General features: G+C 44.4%; 1 protein-coding gene across 3 annotated transcripts in view; it reads right to left on the reverse strand.

Moving 5' to 3' along the window:
• Positions 1–5,403: 5,403 nt before the first annotated feature.
• The window catches only part of VSIG1 (V-set and immunoglobulin domain containing 1), a 42,208-nt gene continuing 29,134 nt past the window's right edge, over positions 5,404–18,477 (reverse strand). For all 3 annotated transcript variants that reach the window (XM_081808438.1, XM_006749336.3, XM_081808439.1), the window contains 5 exons: positions 15,136–15,334; positions 10,192–10,347; positions 9,665–9,784; positions 6,598–6,751; positions 5,404–6,149 (listed from right to left, as the gene is read on the reverse strand). In XM_081808438.1, coding sequence (XP_081664564.1) covers positions 5,864–6,149; positions 6,598–6,751; positions 9,665–9,784; positions 10,192–10,347; positions 15,136–15,334 — 915 coding nt within the window. In that variant the 3' untranslated portion in view covers positions 5,404–5,863. The remainder of the gene's footprint in view (positions 6,150–6,597; positions 6,752–9,664; positions 9,785–10,191; positions 10,348–15,135; positions 15,335–18,477) is intronic.

The raw sequence follows: 18,477 nt of genomic DNA on the forward strand, positions 1-18,477 counted from the left end.
GATCCTAGAGAGCCCACAAACTTGCATTAATTGTGGGTCAGAGACTTAACTGCCAGTAGCTGAAATGAGTTCTGTAAACACAAACGGTGTCATTGATAATGTAAAACCTTTACATAAATATTTTGGGTGCTGATCTTTACAAATGTTAATCAGGGAAGCATCTTCTTATGCAACTAAACGTTTGTTTATTGAATGCCAGGGATAGAATTGATGACAGGGGAAATAATTTCTTTCCAGTGGTTTTTAGCCGTGAACAGAGAGTAAAGTCGTATCTCATCTAATCGGGCCTGTTAGGTCCGAAGACATTTACTCTTCATAAACACTGACTTTCTTGTCTGAGGTAATCGGCTTCTTGGGTGTGAAAGAAAACTGATCTTAGTTCTTTGATAAGAAACAGATGAAACCAAGCCTCAGTTAATTTGTAGGCTACTGGCATTTTATAAATATCAACTATATATTATAAGGATATTAATGGCCTTGGATACTGATCAGATTGTTATCTGTTCATATAGGAAACCCCGTAGAGATGAAGGTGATTCAAGGTCAGCAGGTTTTACAGTTGCTTCCAAATGAACTCAAGAAAGATGAGAATTTCAGTTGTAAGCCTAACTGAATATAAGCTGAAAGATGCAGGTAAATAGGAACAGTGGAAAAAAAGTGTAAGTATCTCTTGGAGGGAATCCACAATTTGAGGGAGTTTCTGTGATACTCAGGGTAAATCAGCGTTTTACTTCATAATCTTTGACTTAGCAGTTTAACCGAATGACCCCTGTGTTCCGATTTCCCTATTTCTTAACTCAGTCAACTACAGTGAGGTCATGACATGGCTGTGTCTGCTGCTGTTTCCGCATCATGTCACGCTGTTGCGCCCCCAGGTCAGTCTGCGGGCAGGTGTGATACGGTGTGGGGGCTCTTTACTTTGGGTTCTGTGGCTCCAGTGTCACAGTTCTGACTGAAATTGCAGACATTTGTATGTCCATTTTTCTGGGAAAAGGGTTCTTTCTGTAGCTTTCACCAGATTCTCAGAGGGATCTGTGACTCCCCAAAAGGTTAAGAATCTCTGGTCAAGAGAAAAAAAGAGTATTGAACCAATTAGTGGGGGATGTGGTTTTTACAACAGTATAGTTCTACCACACTATATAGTTCACAAACATTTATAATCCATTCTCCACTGCAGCCTTTAAGAAGGCAAAAAATCATCTCCCATGTTACAGTTGAGAAAATACCCAGAGCCAGAGGAATGGAGCTTTCCCGGATCCTGGTCCATTTTCTGTCTGCCTCTAGTCAAAAACTGGACCAAATGGAAAGTACTGTGGCATTTTGATAATAAACTGGTAGTTGTAACACCTTCACCCTCCCCCCCACCTGCTTTTCTTTACTTTGCTGGTTTGTTTTTGGTTTCCTGGAACCTTCGGTAACATCTCTAAGCCTTTGTTTTGTTTTGTTGAAACCAAAGCTTCAAAGACAAGATTATTGACTATTGATTGGTTTGAAGCTTTCATGAGACCCTCTGACCTGTTTTCCAGCACATAGACATTGTAAAACAATCTTTTATTACTACAGCTTTGGGTTTGTTTCACTGATATTAATTTGTTGCTGTTGAAAGAGCATTACACTGGGATCTAGTTGACTCGGTATAATCTCAGGCAGATAGATTATTTTCTCTCACTCAGGGAGTCTCCTCTGGGGATTGGGTGGGGATACATAGGAATGACGCAACTTTTTAAACGTTTACCCCTTCCTGTCTCCCCAACTAAGAAGGTAACTCTCTTATTATCTCCCCCCTCCACCCCATCAGAGTTAGGAGTGGGCCATTGTGTGTGTTATGACCCTCAACGTATGCTGCAGTTGAAAAAGGTTGAGTGCTATTCTCCCAAAGCCCCCTCCTAGCTCTTCTAGCTTTTCTTACTGAAAGCTCATCGAGCCCGAGTTACACAAAGGCCAGGGTAAGAGCTGCAAATAGGAACTTCCCAGTGTGTATTGGGGGTAGAGGTCACCTGGTACTCTGAAGGCCATTGGAGATATCAGTGCACGTGATTTCTTAGCTATTGGTCAAGAATCACTATGTTTTAGTCCCTTTTTCTCACAGAGAAAGGAGGCCTATAATTTGGAGGCCCTCCCCTGTGCAGTACAAATTCCAGCCTTCCTCACCTGCTGTCAGTACACTACTGTTGATAACATGCAAGAAATTGTCATAGTTAGCGAGGCTGTAAACTCCTCGGGGACAAGAGGTAGCTCTAATTCTGCTCATCATTGTGTCACCGGCCACAGTACCTGGTTCATAGCAGCCGTTCAATCCATTAATACCCAACGGATGACGGAATAAACAGATGAATTTGAGGAGAATAAATACCTACAGCCAAAAAGCTGTTCTGTTGACTTTAGCATATCCCATATTGACGTTGCTAAGTACAGAAACAAAGAGCTGAGGGAAGTTCCTGGAAATCTTTTTGGGTAGTGAGAAGAGTGAATGGTTAAGAAACCTGGGATTTCATTGGGACCACCCACTTAAATTTTAACTCTCTACGGCAAAATAAATCCGGTAGTACCCTCTCTGAATGAGAATTACGCTGAAATAATTTGAAGTTCAATCAGAATGTGTGGGTAATGATCTCTTCTATTACTTATTTTCTGATCCACCTTTGCTTGGTTCCCTTGCTGGAAAGCTCTTTAACATGAGCCCACTTTTCTGCCCAAGTAAACTTCAGTGAAAATTTTGTTACGCTTTCATATTTTACAGGGTCTCAGGATTTATCACAAACAAATACATGGTGTATTATGGATATGCTAATAGAAGACTGAGGCGACCGAGATGAAACTCGCACTCACCCCGAGTGGCCTTACAAGTAGGTAGCGTAGCTGAAAACCCACATGGTTTGATGTGAGAAGACTCCTTTTCCCAGCAATAGCTCCCCTCGGGATTGTTCCGGTGCTTGAAATCCCACCATTTAGACTCTTTGGATTAAGGAATTCCCTGTGTTCAAGAGTCCCCTTTCAAAAGGTAAAATACTCAAAAGAGAGCTCGCTCATTATCAATCCAAATGACATCACCGGATGTTAAAACATCATGGTCACTAGACAAGAACAGGTCACACAACAACTGCTTTTTAAAATGGGGCCAAGGTTGGGGGGCTGGAGGGCCCAGTCCGTTGAGTGTCCAACTCTTGATTTCGGCTCAGGTCATGAGCTCAGGGTCCTGACATTGAGCCCCACATCCAGGCTCTGTGCTCAGCGGGGAGTCTGCTTGAAGATTCTTTCCCTCTGCCCCTTCCCCCCCTCACTCGCGTGCATTCTCTCTCTCAAATAAATAGATAAAATCTGTAAAAAATAAATAAAGTGGTTGCAAGGGTAGAGGTAGGTCCTGAGCAATGACTTATGCCTGAGGGATGCAGAGCTGAGTGGGTCACTGAGCTAGTAGGTGCATGAGAATCCTGGGTGTTTGGAAACTAAGACGCCAGATGGCCAGGAAGGGCACTGAAAGGAGAGATCCGAAGATACCACTTCAGATTAACCTCGCCTACTTCCCAGCCTTGCCCAGCTAAGGTTTCTTCATGGGCAACATGTACTCTATATTTTTAAATCTGGACTTTCCCTTCCATTCCTGTCTGATTTCGGCTTAGCTTCCAGGCTGTCGAGATCATTTTGAGTCCTACAACATAGTAATCATTCTCCCCAGGAGGAAGGCATCCACACATTTGTTAAGTGTCCCTTCTGTGTTTTTATCTAAGTCACTAGTTCTTAATCTTGGATTCAGGGAGTCTGTAATTTACCTAAAACTGTACATGACACTTTGTGTATATAAGCGTTTTTCTTATGGAGAGGGGGCCAGAGTTTTCAACAGATTTTCAAGGTGATCCTTGACCTCAAAAAAAGTTGAAAACCACTAAATCCAACTATTCATCAGTATTTTGACCAGAACAGTGCTAATCAGGACAGAGTTCTGTAAGATCACCAAGAGTGACTTCCTTCCTGCTCAGCACTGATCCATCAGAAATTTGGGGGTACAGCTATTGAGTATTATATATTAGTCTCTCTTCTTGTGTTCCGCCTCTATTATAAAAGTGGAAGAGAAAAGTGAATTCCAGCTACTTTGGTGTTCTGGTGATTGAGATTTTTACACTGCTGGTGTTTAGTTTTTAATCTTTAAATATTAGATCATTCTCAAAACCTTCATCATTAGATCATTCTCAAAACCTTCATCATGGTGCTTACTGGACCCATCAGACAATGTGTATCATAATATTGTATTTAATGTGAATGGAATTATAGATGCTCCAAAAAGTCCCTACAATTGGCAAAAAATCGACACATCAAAGAAATTACCTACGTAAAACTTGTTATTTCTCTCCATGGCTCCAGAAGTGTAAATGTTAAGTTCAGTCTGCCTTAAAACCAATAAAGGCTCTACCTCAATTAGTGTATAGGTATGTTCTCTATATAAAGGGCTTCGCAGCTTAAGAAAATCCCCTACATGAAAATCGGGATGTGATAAGTTAGAGAGTCATTACTTCATTTAAAAAAGATTCACCTTGGAGTCAGACACAAAACAAGTAGACTGTATGATCGCATTTAGACATAGGTCAAGAAAAGGCAAAGCTAATCTCTAATGACAGAAAGCAAATCAGTGGTTGCCTAGGGCCGGAGTGACGGTGGGATTGCCCAGAGGGGCACAGGAAACACTTTGGATTGATGGAAATGCTCTATTTAAACGGGTGGTTTCATGGGCGTATACGTCTGTCAAAACTCATCAAATGGTACACTTGAAATGGGTGTGCTTTATTGTATGTGAAGTATATGTCAATAATGTTAATAAGAGATTTACCTTAGGATCATTCAAATACGATTTTATTGAGTATTTATTGAGCCTCAAAATACAATTTAAAATCTGATTACACAAATGAAAAAGTCTACCTATAAATTTCTTCAAGGTGGAATGTGGGGAAAATATGATCAATGGGAAAAACATTCTAGCATGTTAGTTAATATTTAGCATTTATACAAGAATGGTATGTATTAATGTGGAATATCTCACCAGTGAAACAGATTAAATGATTAGTTCAGATTATCTAAAACAGATCTTAAGTGTTCATTTAGAACACTTACCTATTCTGGCCCTTCTAAAGTAGACAGCATCAGACATAGTGATAACATCTCATTAAAAGCTAAATTGTACATCACCCATGATATCAACATTTTGTGGTCACCGAAGGAACATGTTATTTGGAATTGTTTGCTTGTACATTATCTTGCATTTAAAAATTAGGTCATTTAAGAATTTTGCTATGCTCAAGCAAACTCTATGGCAGGGTGGTTCCTTGGGAAATCTAATATGATAATTTTAATTTTAATATTTTAAATAGGTACCCATTTTAATATGTACCCTTTACATATTCTCCTCTGGGATTTTTGGGGATTCCCCCCCCCCCAATCTCTGAGAGAATGCTGGCAAATTCTTGTCTTCGTGGCCAATGTGAAAATGAATTAGGGAAGCCCTGACCAACTGATCTTAGGAGTAACATTGAATCCAATTAATGCCACCTTGTCATGTGTGCATGCGGAATGTAACAGAGTAGCTGAAAACAGAGAAAGAAGATTTTCCAAAGTACAATGGAGATATTGCTGTAAAACGCTTTCAACCGAATTAGGAATCACTTGCTTTGTCATTAGTCATGCTTGCGTGTTAGTGTAAGGACGCAGGAACCCGTGCATTTATCTTGACCTGTTTATTTTGGATCGATGGTAGGAGCACCTTGTTAGAAGAGGGCAGGTCAGAAGAGAGGGACGTGGTGGGAGATTGATTAGGGCAACTCCAAATGCCAGTAATGGGTTCCTTACTGATGAACGCTGTACTTAGGCTAGCAGCCTATGGCCGATTCACTCCCTTTTCCCTGTCACACAAGGGCTCCATTACAATCCCAGGCTCGGGCTCAGACTCCAGCTCGGGCTTGGGCTCGGGCTCCAGCTCCATCTCGAGCTCAGGCACCGGGACAGGCTGTGGGGCGGGCTCGGGGGTAGGCTCGTGATCTGGCCCCAGGACGGTATCGGGGTCATTCTCCTGGCCAGAAGGTGGCAGAGTGGCTTCTAGTTGGAGAACGTGTTCGGCTGGCATTGCCTCGAGCTCTGTGCTCTGGTTTATCTTTGTCATTGGTCTGCAGGAAGAAGGCCCAGGGAAGAACGAGTTAGGGTTCAGCATTTCACGCGGAGCCCTAGGCTCTGTAGCTTCAGTGACCACAGGTTCCAATCTGTTCAGGACCTCTGTGATGTCTGAGATTCTGACTCACTGTCACACCACGCGTTCGTCTTCGCTCCTGACCAGAGAGGTTAGGTCTCGACCAGAGAATGAGAGTCCGAGAGAGAAAAACTAGGGTCCCAAAGCTGGTTAAAGGAGTTGAGAGACTTAGAGCTTAGAGCAGAGCCTGGCACATGGTGGTCAGGAGCTGGTAGCTGCCGCCACCCGTCGTTTCTAGAAGCAGTGAGGGGAGTGGAAAGACACCTCTGATATGTTGGTCTAAAGGGGGCGCTGAGGAAGAGCTGGTGGATAGAGCTGCGCCCGACAAATGTCAGCGTTCAAGTAAAGACAACAAAGTAAGATCTTACTCGAGTTCTGTGCTGGTTTTTGAATTTCTCTTCCTCTCCTTCCCCTTTGCCTTGGCCTTTGCCTTGCTCCTTGCGAAGCACACAACAGAGATGATAATGGCAGCACCCACTAGGGTACCCACCAGCGCCCCAACAATGATTCCAACTTCCGGATCTAGAAGAAACAAGCAGCTGGTTGGTAAAGTGGAACATACTGTCTGCCCCACACGTGTGCATTTGTGACCAGTGTGGGATATCTGGAGCCCTCATATGGTGGGGGAAATGACTTGTATAGGCTGGAAACCCCTAGAACTCTTGCCAGTTGGACTCACCCTGGCTCAACTGTGGCGCTCACCCATTCACACTGATACACATAAAGAAGACATATGCCAGCTTGGGGGAGGGGGGCACGGGGCTCACTTTCAAAACAGGCCTGAGGGAAGTGAGTCTTCAACGGGCCTCTGCTTGATCAATGAAAGAGACCCCACAGAGCTACAATCTGGTAACCAGAGAAAGGACTTCTGATACAGGCAGGGACATTTCACTAGGCTTATGCGGAGCATAGGTGAAGTAGGTCCCTATAAACCTCTCCCTCGGATGCCATGCTCACCAAGGAGCCTCAGGCATTCTGGCCACTGGAAAAGGATATGCCCATTTCCATAAACAGGCATCTGGTCTATCCGATCAGTCTTTGGAAAAACTCAGCGAATATGCAATGATCCAGCTGAGCACCAGACCTTCCGCTGTCCCTGGGAGACCTTGCCTGAGTTCCGGTGGGCCCATCCCCACCTGCCTCCCTTCAAATAAGGCTGGACATTTTATATTTTGAGATGAGAGGCTAGTTGAGTTGCCTGGTCATTCTTTCAACTTTTTATGATTAAAGGAATCTGTGTGCACGATTTGGAAAGTCTACTAGACTTCTAGCAAAGACGCAGCAGTCCCCGTCCCCTCTCCTCCCCGTCTTTGTGTCCCATTCTCTAGAGGCAACCACTCTTAACTCTTTTTTTTTTTTTTTTAAATCATCTGGTATTTGCCCCCATGTTTCTATTGTGCTTGTTTTAACTTTCCAATTTTGGGGGTGCCTGGATGGCTCAGTTGGTTAAGCAACTGCCTTCGGCTCAGGTCATGATCCCAGGGTCCTGGGATCGAGCCCCACGTCGGGCTCCCTGCTCAGTGGGAAGCCTGCTTCTCCCTTTCCCACTCCCCCTGCTTGTGTTCCCTCTCTCGCTGTGTCTCTCTGTCAAATAAATAAATAAAATCTTAAAAAAAAATCAAAAAACCAAAAATTTGGCAATTCTAAGCAATGTCAATAGTAGAATATTCCTCAGATAACGCATCAGATGATCTATTGGTTTCTTATGGTTTTTTCCCTTGGAGACATCCCTTCTGGAACCCTCCATCCTCCTCCCTCAGCATGGACTGGTTGCCCTCCTAAGCCTGCTGCTGTAGTGTCATCATCCGTCAGCTGCCTTTCACCTTCATCCCTGTTTTATAGATAAACAGGCTTTGCAAATCCTTTCAAGATCCAGCTCAAAGAGCACTTTGTCAATACAGCTGGCCCTGGCTTTATAAACATAATTAATTGTTTCTTCTTTAGGGTCCTAGAGATCCTGTACAGATGGCTATTCTAGCATTTAACACATTTTACTGTTTGTCCCTCTAGCTAAACTGTGAGTTCCTTGAGTGTAAGACATAGACCTTATTAATCTCTGTATCTGCATCATCTGTGATAGTTCCTGGCATATAGTAGATATCAAATTAAGGTTTGAAGGAGGGAGACAGGGAAGCAGGCGGGAAGGGAGGGAGGGAGGGAGGCAGGCAGGCAGGCAAGCAGGCAACCAAATGCCAGCATCATTTAAAAAGAGTATTTGGGCGGAAGCAAGGCTCAAATACAACTCCTGAGTCTCTACAGGTACAGTATAACTACTGGAAAGGCAAAATGGGACTGGGGAAGATACAGAGAGAGACAGCAGAAATGATCAAGGGACTAGGGGGAGAATGAGACCACAGACGAAGACCCAAAAGACATCTCTTCACCTTTGAACAGAAATTAGGTGAATGAAGAAGCAGCCTGGAATTGGAAAATGTTTGATTCAGGACAAGTGAAAGGAAGAAAGCTTAGCTTCCTAGGAGAGCGATGGTCCAAGGGAACTGGCCACCTGGATACAGTATGTATTAGTCACAGATTCAAAGTGAGTTAGGAATAATGAATAGATGACATGATCCTAAGTGTTATTAAGGGATCATTCAAAGGTGTGGCAAGGGGCGCCTGGGTGGCTCCGTCAGTTAAGCATCTGCCTTGGGCTCAGCCCCACAATGGGCTCCTAGCTCAGCGGGGAGCCTGCATCTCCCTCTGCCTGCCGCTCCCCCTGCTTGTGCTCTCTCCCTCCCTCTCTCTGACAAATAAATGAAATCTTTAGAAAAAATAAGGCATCCTGGCCCTGCTAGTCACTACCTGGATAACCTTGGGAAAGTCACTTATCTCCTTGAGTTTCAGTTTCCTTTTCAGCAAAATGAGGCTAACAATATATTGTGCCTCCTAGACAGGGTGGTTGGAGGATTGAGTGAGATAATGCTCACCGCACCTGGCCACATGCCTGGCACATAATTTGTGCTCCACAAATATTAGCTACTGTGGTTGTAGGTACAAGTGTTATTATTACTACTATTATTAGAGGCAGATCTTAACAAATTGCAGAAGAACTGGAAAGTCTGTGAGCTCCATGTTCAACATAGATTGCCGGTTTCCCCTGGATTCACCAACAGCATCACAAAGAAAATCCAGCCTGTTACTATCCATGGGGCTGCTGTTTTATTTATTAAATAGTAATACCTACTTTTTAGAAATTTTGTGAGGGATAAAAGTTTTGTAAATGCTTTGGGGCAGTGTATGGCACATATTAAGTATCATGTAGGCGTTTAGATATTAGGATGATAATAATTCAGCATATCAACCTATAAATAAACCACCAAAATCACCAGAGAGGCAGGAAGGACTAAGCAGGGATCCTAATTAATTCACTTGGTTGGCAGGCGCAGGATACTTGACTTAAGGAGAAAGTGCGTTAAAGTGGGATGATCAACTCACGGGAAGAAGTTAGATCAATTTCGCAGGAACTGTTGCCAAGGTTGTTGCTAGCCGTGCACTGGTAATAACCTTGTTCAAAACTGGTCAGATTTCCAATAACCAAAGTCCCAGTGGCTGGGTCTGTCAAAAACAGGATATAGACTTTGAAATCTCTTAGGGACGGTACAGATCATGTCGTCATAGCCGAATCACTCCGTGCCCACCCACTCCCTCACATTGGCCTCCCTTTCTTGAGCTGTCCAAGGTCCCGCTAGACCCCTCAGGACTCTTCCAAAGGTGGTCCCCCTGGGACCATGCCTCTTCCCTCCAAATCCACCACCTCTATTATGGTGAGCCAGAAACAGGCTTGACTACTAGAGGTTGGGGGTAAGACCAGACCACAGTCACCTTGCTAGGAGATCTGCTTTTTCCCTCCCCTTCCCAGAAGACTGAGCTCTGAAGACGAGCAACCAGCCACACACACATGCCATCCGTCAGCCAACCACACACACCAGGCCTCGCCAGGGGCTGCAGTGGGCTGGACTTACTGAAGTTTTCTTTCACTGGGATGATGTCTCCACCTTCGAGTCTATACCAGTAGTACACAGGGGAAGGTGTCCCAAGCACAGAGAGGCAGGAAAGAGATATCGGATGGCCAGTTTCTGGGACTCCTTGGATGCTGCAAAAGGGCTTAGACGGTTTGACTGTAAGGCAATGACACAGAGTAAAAATGCTGCAGGGGAAGTTGAAACCCGTCACAATCAGCAGCCACTCCCTACTGTCATTTCGTAGACTACCGTGCTGGGCGCTCAGTTTTGAAAGCTTTATGAACTTCCTGTGACCGTTTTCCGATTGTACCGCCAGGTGGGAGTAGAGCACTTCAGGTTCAAGGACCTGCCAGGCACCGGGCCATTAAGATTCTAGCGGCATCTCTTCCTCTTCCGTCTGCCTCCCTCCCCAGATTCGTGACCATGAATTTCTGCATTGTGTCTTAAAATACGCCTTTATTAAGACAGCCAAATGGAAGCAAACGCTAAATGACTAAAGACACAGTTTATACATTTGAAGCCCAGTTTTAAGGGAAAAATAGAACCTTTAGCTACTTTGAGATTAAGTTGTTATTTATTCTTTTTACAACCTTTGTTTTATCAATGCTGTATCTTTCCTTTCCTTCAGGAGTCACGTTTGGGCATTTATATCTCTGGGTGTGGGTGACCCAAAATTTCTGGAGGGTCTGAATTGGCCTGCGTCCCTCATTGGTCGGGGAAGCCCATTTTGGAAGGGGTGTGCTATGCAATGCTGAAATCTTTACTCATCTTTCACCCCTTCTGTGTGCCTGGCACAGCACTAGGCACCAGAAATGCCCAAGTAATGTCTGAAGTGGCGTGGGGGGAGTAGTGGGAGATGAGGCCAGAGAGCTGCAGAAGCTACAGCTTGGAGGGCTTTGTAGTTCATGTATTTTACACAGATGGCAAGGAGGACCAAGGAAGGAATTTAAGTAGGGGAAGGATGGTGGTCATTTTTAATGCTTTAGACGGTTGGCTCGCACTCTGGGGGTGCCCGAACCAAGGGAGAGGAGGAGGCAGAATCAAAAGGTCTCAAGGAAGTAGAATCGATGGGACTTGGTGGCCAAACGAATAGGGGGCATGAGGAAGAGGGCACAGGCGGTGATGGCTCCCAGGTTTCTGACTTGGACAGCTGGGCTTATCCCAAGATAAACAGGGGAGGGGCAGGTTTTCTGGGATGGAGGGAGGAGGAGAAAGGGGCAATGATACCGTTATTTGGGGACATACTGAGTCTTAGCTGTTTATGAAACATCTCTGTGGGAGGGGTCCCGTGGGAAACCGAGGATCTGGATCTCCTCATTCGTCTTACTGCTCACAGCTTGTCCTAAGCCTCGTGTTACATAGAGATAATAATCTGAATTTCAGTACTTACCACCTCACCTTGCTTGTCTTAACTTAGGCATAAAACCCTTTGGAGGCAGCAGTGAAGAGCACAGCGCTGGATCCACACAGACCACTCTCTGCGGCTTTACTCTGGGTGTGTTTAGGCAAGTACCCTCACCCACCCAAACCTCAGCTGACTCATCTGTATAAATGTGAACAAGAGACCGTCTGGCCTCTGACTAATCCAAACATACTGAATTTAGATAAATAAAATGGTGTCTGTAGTGCCTCACACATGGAATTGCTCTTGGCCATGGGCAGGACTAATTTCTACTGCCACATTGTATAGTTTTCTACTGAAGTTAATCTTCCAGGCTCAGACTCCAACCCGCTGTACACAGGAGTGAGGAGATGGAGATGGCAACTCTCTGAAACCCTGCACCATTCCTATCTTTTAAACAGGTGGTTTTAAATTAAAATAAGTATTTTTCAGGACACCTGGGCGGCTCAGTCGGCTAAGCGTCTGCCTTCGGCTCAGGTCATGATCCCAGGGTCCTGGGATCGGGCCCCGCATCAGGCTCCCTGCTCCGCGGGGAGCCTGCTTCTCCCTCTGCCTCTGCCTGCCGCTCCCCGTGCTTGTGCTCTCTCTGACAACTAAATAAATAAGATCTTTTAAAAAAATTAAGTATTTTTCCCTTTAGCTCTTTATTCTCTTTTCCTTACCATTGATTTTCTCGGATGGGGACATCTCATTCGATTTGCTTCCCCTAAGCTAGGCTATTTAACCAGAAGTCCATTGCAAGCATCACTAGATTTAGATACGGCCTGTTTAAAACCATGACGACTTGATGGCCTTTACAGAATTTGGAACAGAAAATTAAATGGGGGTGTTTCTAGAACCCAGAATCAACCCCAGATAGGCTTTTTTTTCCTGAACACAGTTTCCTCCCTTTATTTTTTATTAACAAAACACTTAGCGAATCACTTTGAACCACGTCCCAAACCTACATATTTTCTACAACTACTGAATCAGGATTGAACTGACATTTCATCCAGCTAACGACCCCAGTAGAACTTTGATGTTTTACTGGCAAAGCCATTGATCTACCATTTAGCATTATTGCTTTCAGCAGAATGGGGGTGGGAGGGAGAGGCTCACCGCAGAAAAATCAATGAAAATGAAAATGCTTCATTGCCCAAGCCTTCCCTATATTCATCATTTTCTTTTTAGGTGCCAAATCGCAGAAGGAATATGATGCTCGTTCCAAACACATACAAAATAATTATTCAAACTTCTACCTGGGTATTTTTCAGAGATGCATTTTCCAAGGCTGTCATACCTAATGGAAGCCTCTCAAATGAACGGTCATCCAAACCACCTGGGCCTTTGCTCATAGCTGTTTCCTTTACCTAAGTCGTGCCCTGCCACCTCAGCCCCTATTCTCAAAAGTTTTAGAGGGCTGAAACCCCATCTTTTACATCTTTCCATCTCCGTTGTGTGGCACAGTAACCAGATGTGTGTTCAGGATCCGTTGAATGAATTTATGCATGAGGGAGTGGGATCTACGTCCATCACTGTGTCATGGAATGTCTCTGGGCAGTGCATTGCTAGGAAGCGGGGTCACTAAGGAAATATCAACACCTCTCCCCACAGTTAGCCTCCCTTACCCGCCTGCCCCCACTATGCCCCAACCCTCAGTCAGGGCAAGCAGGACAGACACTCATAGGCCATAGAACTTGAGAACTGCAAACAGCCTCTGCAATTTTTTGAGAAAATTATCAGTCTCAAGATTTCCAGAAAGCATGTATCTGTACAAGACCTTGGTTCTTACCCCAACTAATAAAAACAGAATTCTTGAGAGTTCCCAAACAAGATAATCCACAGATTCTTCTGCCTTTTACCTTGCCTGGATCCTGGATGCTTAAGGAAAAGTCATGACACAGTCATTGCAGGAACAACGGACCCAAAGACTCATGGGAAAGCAACTTGAAGAGGAAATGACTCTCAACTTCTTAGGATTCTCTGAGCTTTAAACTTAAGAATATTAACCTTCCTGTCTAACTTTAGCTCAGAGATAATGAGGCTTGGTTTGGACAACCCAGAGCCAGGGAGCAGCAGGAAACCATGAGAGGACTAATCCCTCATATGCTTTTAATGTGGTATCTCCAGTCTATCATTTGATCCTCCTAACAAACCTGTGAAGACAGGGCAGGAATTACAACTCCATCTCAAAATGGCCAGAGAAAAGTGGACTGACAGGCCCGAGGCCACTGAGTAGCGAAGTACGAACTAGAACCTAAGCCTTTGGACTCCTAGCATCTGTGCTTCACTGTTTAGTTCCCAGGTAAATGACCAGTCTTCCAAATTGGAACATCAACTCTCCCAGGAAAGGGTTTGTGTGTAATTCTCTTGTCTTCTCCCTGTACCCCAATACCTAGCATGGGGCTCAGCAAAATAAAGGCACGATTGAGCTACCCCACTCTTAAAACTCAGCTCCTGATTACCTTTCCCTCCCTTCCAGATGAGGTTAACTACCAAACCTCATCTGGGGCGTCACCTGGGAGGCAAGCTCAGACAACTCTGGATGGTTCTCCTAGGTGTGCACCTTTTACTAATTGCTGCTTTTCCAAGCCAGTCAATTTTCAAGTCACTGGTTTGATCTAGTTCCTCCTTTCCTGTGATGGATGTACATAGCTTGAAAGGAACAATGACTTAGATCGGCTCCATTTGGGATCACTTAGAAATGGGAGAGCCCTCAGCTCAACTGGTTAATTGGTGAGGGTTGATAACTCTTTCCTCTCTCCCTTCAGTACTTCTGAAGGCCTGCAGACAAGACCTTGCTAGGCCTCCAGACAGGAGCAAAGCTCCCATTGTCCTCTCAGAGATTGGAAGGAGCGCTAGACATCCCCCAAAACTGTGAACTCTCCAAGAGCAGAAACCATGCCTCCATCATTGTAAACTTCATGGCTCCTGGCACAAAATAGGAAGCACTCAGTAAATACTGTATAAACGAACCACTCCAGGTGCATTTGAAGATCAGATATGACTTGCCGAATGTCACATAATGAATATCTGTGCCCATATTCTCAACTCTGGCTTAACCTGTGGTCCTTTTTCCAGATAGTGCTAATGTTTTTAAAAGGGACCCTCCTGCCTTTACTCAAAAGAATGATTTCATGGTGGGAATTGTGGCTGGCTTAGGAGAGATCGTAGACAGTTATCTCCCCCAGGTAGGACTGGCTCTAATCAGAGGTTCCCTCCAGTTGCTAGTGATCATTTAGTGGGGATGGTATGTCGTCCCATCTGTCCTCATTCCACCCTTCAGAGACATGGATCCCCGGGGGTTGGGTCATCTGCTGTCGTTTTGGCAGCACTTTTAGTTTGGCAATTGTTTCAACATGTTTTGTGAGTGATTTCTCAGTGTTACTCTAAGGGTTGGGTTGGTGGTGTGTCTCTATTTCCCCAACAAGAAAAGGAGCAGGGAGGATATTTACCCCCTGGGACTTAATTAGCACCATAACTCACTGTCCTGGCTCATTGAAGGTCCTAAGTTGTTCCAAGAAGAGAAAAAAAAAAAAAAAAACAGAAAAAATTGCCCATACCTAACACATTGACTTGGAGGATGCCTTGATTTTTTCCGACAAAGTCAGGGGGGTTGTTAACATCACAGATGTAGACACCACTATCTGCTGGTTGCATATGCAAAATGGTGATAGATGCGTTATCTGGATCGTTGGACCCTACAATTCGATCTTTAAATTGCCCGATGGCTACAGCTTGTCCACCTTCAGAATAGTAAATCTAGGACAGAAAAATGGCAGAAATGAGAACTGGAGAGTGTCCAGGGCTAAGGTAAGCTACCGGAAGCACCCTCCATCCGACATTACCTTTGTTGGCAAGAGGCAACATTCCTACCCACCCCTTCCCGCACAGAACAGATCCCATGGCAAAGGGGGGAGGTCTCAATTCAGTGGGGTGCTTTAGCTTTCTCACAGCTGTGCACAACCACCTCCTCATGTGAGCTCACAGCCCTTCTGTGATGTCATCAGAGCAGGGACGTGTGCCGATCTTAGAGATGATAAACAGCTGGAGCTGACAGGGTTCAACTGCTAAGCTTAGGCTAGATCAAGATGCTCACCTGAGGAGTCTACCCGGAGGAAACTCACTGTATAAAACACAAATGCCTGTGGGAAAGCCAAAACCATCATTTTTAACCCCACTTTATAAACTTTTTTTTTTTTTTTTTAATTTACTAAGTGGGACTACGGGACTATTCAGTTTCCCTAAGAGTTAGAATATTCGTACTCCTTTCATACACACCTACTCCTCTGGATAAGCAAACTCGGGTTTATCCTGTTTGTTAGAAGAGTCACATTTCAGAGCAGAGAGGCCCTTGAGAAATCATTTGGTCCCATCCCCTCATAGTGGCCTAGGAAATGCTTCGTCAGTGGCGGCTCCTCACTTTCTCCCCATGTGGCAGGGGGCAGAACTGGAATTATTCTTTCATTTAGACAAATAAGGGCCCTCAAATCCAGAACGATTAAATGACTCATTCAAAGTCACAGGCTTCATTTATTATTACTATGATTTACCACACTCGAGGAAGATCTGGGTTCTAGTCCCATCTCTAGTAAAGATCATGAATAGTTAGATCATAATGGCAACTGTGGGAGCAGCATGGTGAGGTGGAAAGAGGCCTGGTCTAGGAGTCAGATGACCTGGGTTTTAGCCACAGCTCTGCCTCTGACCGTGACATAGGGAAGGTGGGGCCGCCGGTCATGCCTCCATGGCGACCTGCTTTGTGGTGAGAAACAATGTGATTTAAACTCTCCAACTTTTCGTTTCCACATCTGAATGAGGAGCCAGAGCAATGTCCTCCAAATTGAGATGTATTCCCCAGGTATAGGCACATAAGCTGATTTTAGGTGGTACATAAATGAAAACTTACTAGAAAGACACATATCTTGCATATTGCATCTGTGACTTCATGGATATTATTGCTTAGGGTGACACTAAGGTAGATTTTTAAAAAATTTTTTAAAACCAAGTCACCATAGAAAATGACATTAAATAATACTGCTGGTGACACACAATTATGACAAAAATCATAAAGATGAGACATAAAGGACTGAAGCTTGGAAATCACTGGACTAGGTGATCCCTGAGGTTTCTTCATCATACACACACATCCTACACACTTTGTTAGTTTCATATAAATGTGTGTCATTCAAGTGATGGTTTATTTTTTAATAAACTGGTATCACCCTAGTCCAGTGGAACTAATTAATGTTTTCATAAAATCTACTAAAAGGGCCTTATTCATTTAATTCACTCCCCTTACTTTCTAGTGGAAGCTGAAGCCCAGAGAGGTTAAAAAAAAAAAAAAAAAGACACACACACACACAAAGTTAAGTGAGGAAAGGTCTAGAACCTGGTTCTTCTAACTCCTTGTCCAGTGTTCTTTACCTTAATAGGATAATGAGAGAGGAAAGGCAATCAACAAACCAAAAGATATGATCAAGATAAATTCAGAAATATTCTCCTTCAAATCGAAAGCCAATATAGTTTTAAACGAAAGCAGAAAGGTAGGTTCTGAGGGAAAATTCAAAGACCATATTTAAGGAGAAAAGACTTGTCTCTCTCCTCCGGTTGTCTAACATCAACTAGCTTTCTTTCCTGCCCCAAATGAGCCATTTATAATTCAATTTGTCCATTCACACCTACTGAAATCACCAACATTTGCCCCAAAGGGGTCTTGTTGGACTTATAAACTGGAAAGCCAATGTTAACTGAAGGTATTCAAGGGGTCCAGGAGGAGGTTCAGCTGGTCAGAGGTCTATTGCCTTCCTCTGAGTTGACACCCAAGCTATTGGGCTTTCCATTTCACTAGCCAGCGTGGGGCTTATTTACTTGCTAATCAACAATCTGAGGCCCTGTGTACTCTTACCTGGAACACAGCCTGCAGGCCATCCAGGAAGCCCTTTTACAATGTAGACATCTGGCTGCTTCCCCTGCTCCCAGGAAGACTGGGGATAAGTCAGCCTGTTTCATGCTGAGGCTCGGCGACATCACAATGAGATACATCAGTCCTGCCTACGGCCCACAGTGAGTGCCAGAGGGTCTGGGAGAAAAGACCTTGTTTCTGCCCAGAGCAGGGAACCAAGAGAGTTGTGTGTTTTAGGCCAGGACTAGAACATGCAAAGAAGCCACTGTAAAAGTCTAACCTTTGGTCATGAATCCAGGTGAAATGAGCAGATAAGTTATGAGGCTCTGAACTTGTAACTTCCCTCTAAAAAGGACCCTTCCCATCCCTTCTACCCTCACTCCTCACACCGTCCCCCCATATATCTTGCCCTCTCACAAATAATACTGAAGGGTGTCAGGGATAGGAATGGAGCTAAAGAGGGATAGCAATGGACACCTAAAAGGGAAAGGCCTAGGCCTGAGAAGGAAAGTCCCCAGGGCTAGCCAGTGGCCAAACACACAGATGGAGGGACTTTCTGTTAGGGGAAGTCCAAGCTGTCACACTGTCCTTGTAAAGAAAAAAAAAATAGAAATGTTTTCCTGAAACTGCTTATCTAATCACACAGGAAGTACTGAAACGTGGTGCCATTTTCCACAAAAGAATAACTCTTTGAAAAATCAAAGCTGAACAATGGCCAAGACTCAGCCCATGATCCTGTGGGACTTGTACCTTTTCAAAGAAAGTATATTGTCAATTGAGAGATCAAAGCAAATGAGGTCCAGGAAAAGCCATGGATGTTCCACGGGCCACACATCCTTTGGGGTGGGGGGACAGAGTGGCAAATCTGCTTAAAGAAAAATCCATCCAAGTGTTCCCTTAAGTGGTACTTGTTAATTTGTTGCCCACTTGCCCTTCGTGGCTGCCCTACTCCCCGCCCCCCCCAGGTACCCTCTGCTCCTCCATGATGTTAGAGGCTGAT

This window comes from Leptonychotes weddellii, chromosome X (assembly GCF_054177405.1).
Source record: "Leptonychotes weddellii isolate Sample4059 chromosome X, ASM5417740v2, whole genome shotgun sequence".
Taxonomy (NCBI): domain Eukaryota; kingdom Metazoa; phylum Chordata; class Mammalia; order Carnivora; family Phocidae; genus Leptonychotes; species Leptonychotes weddellii.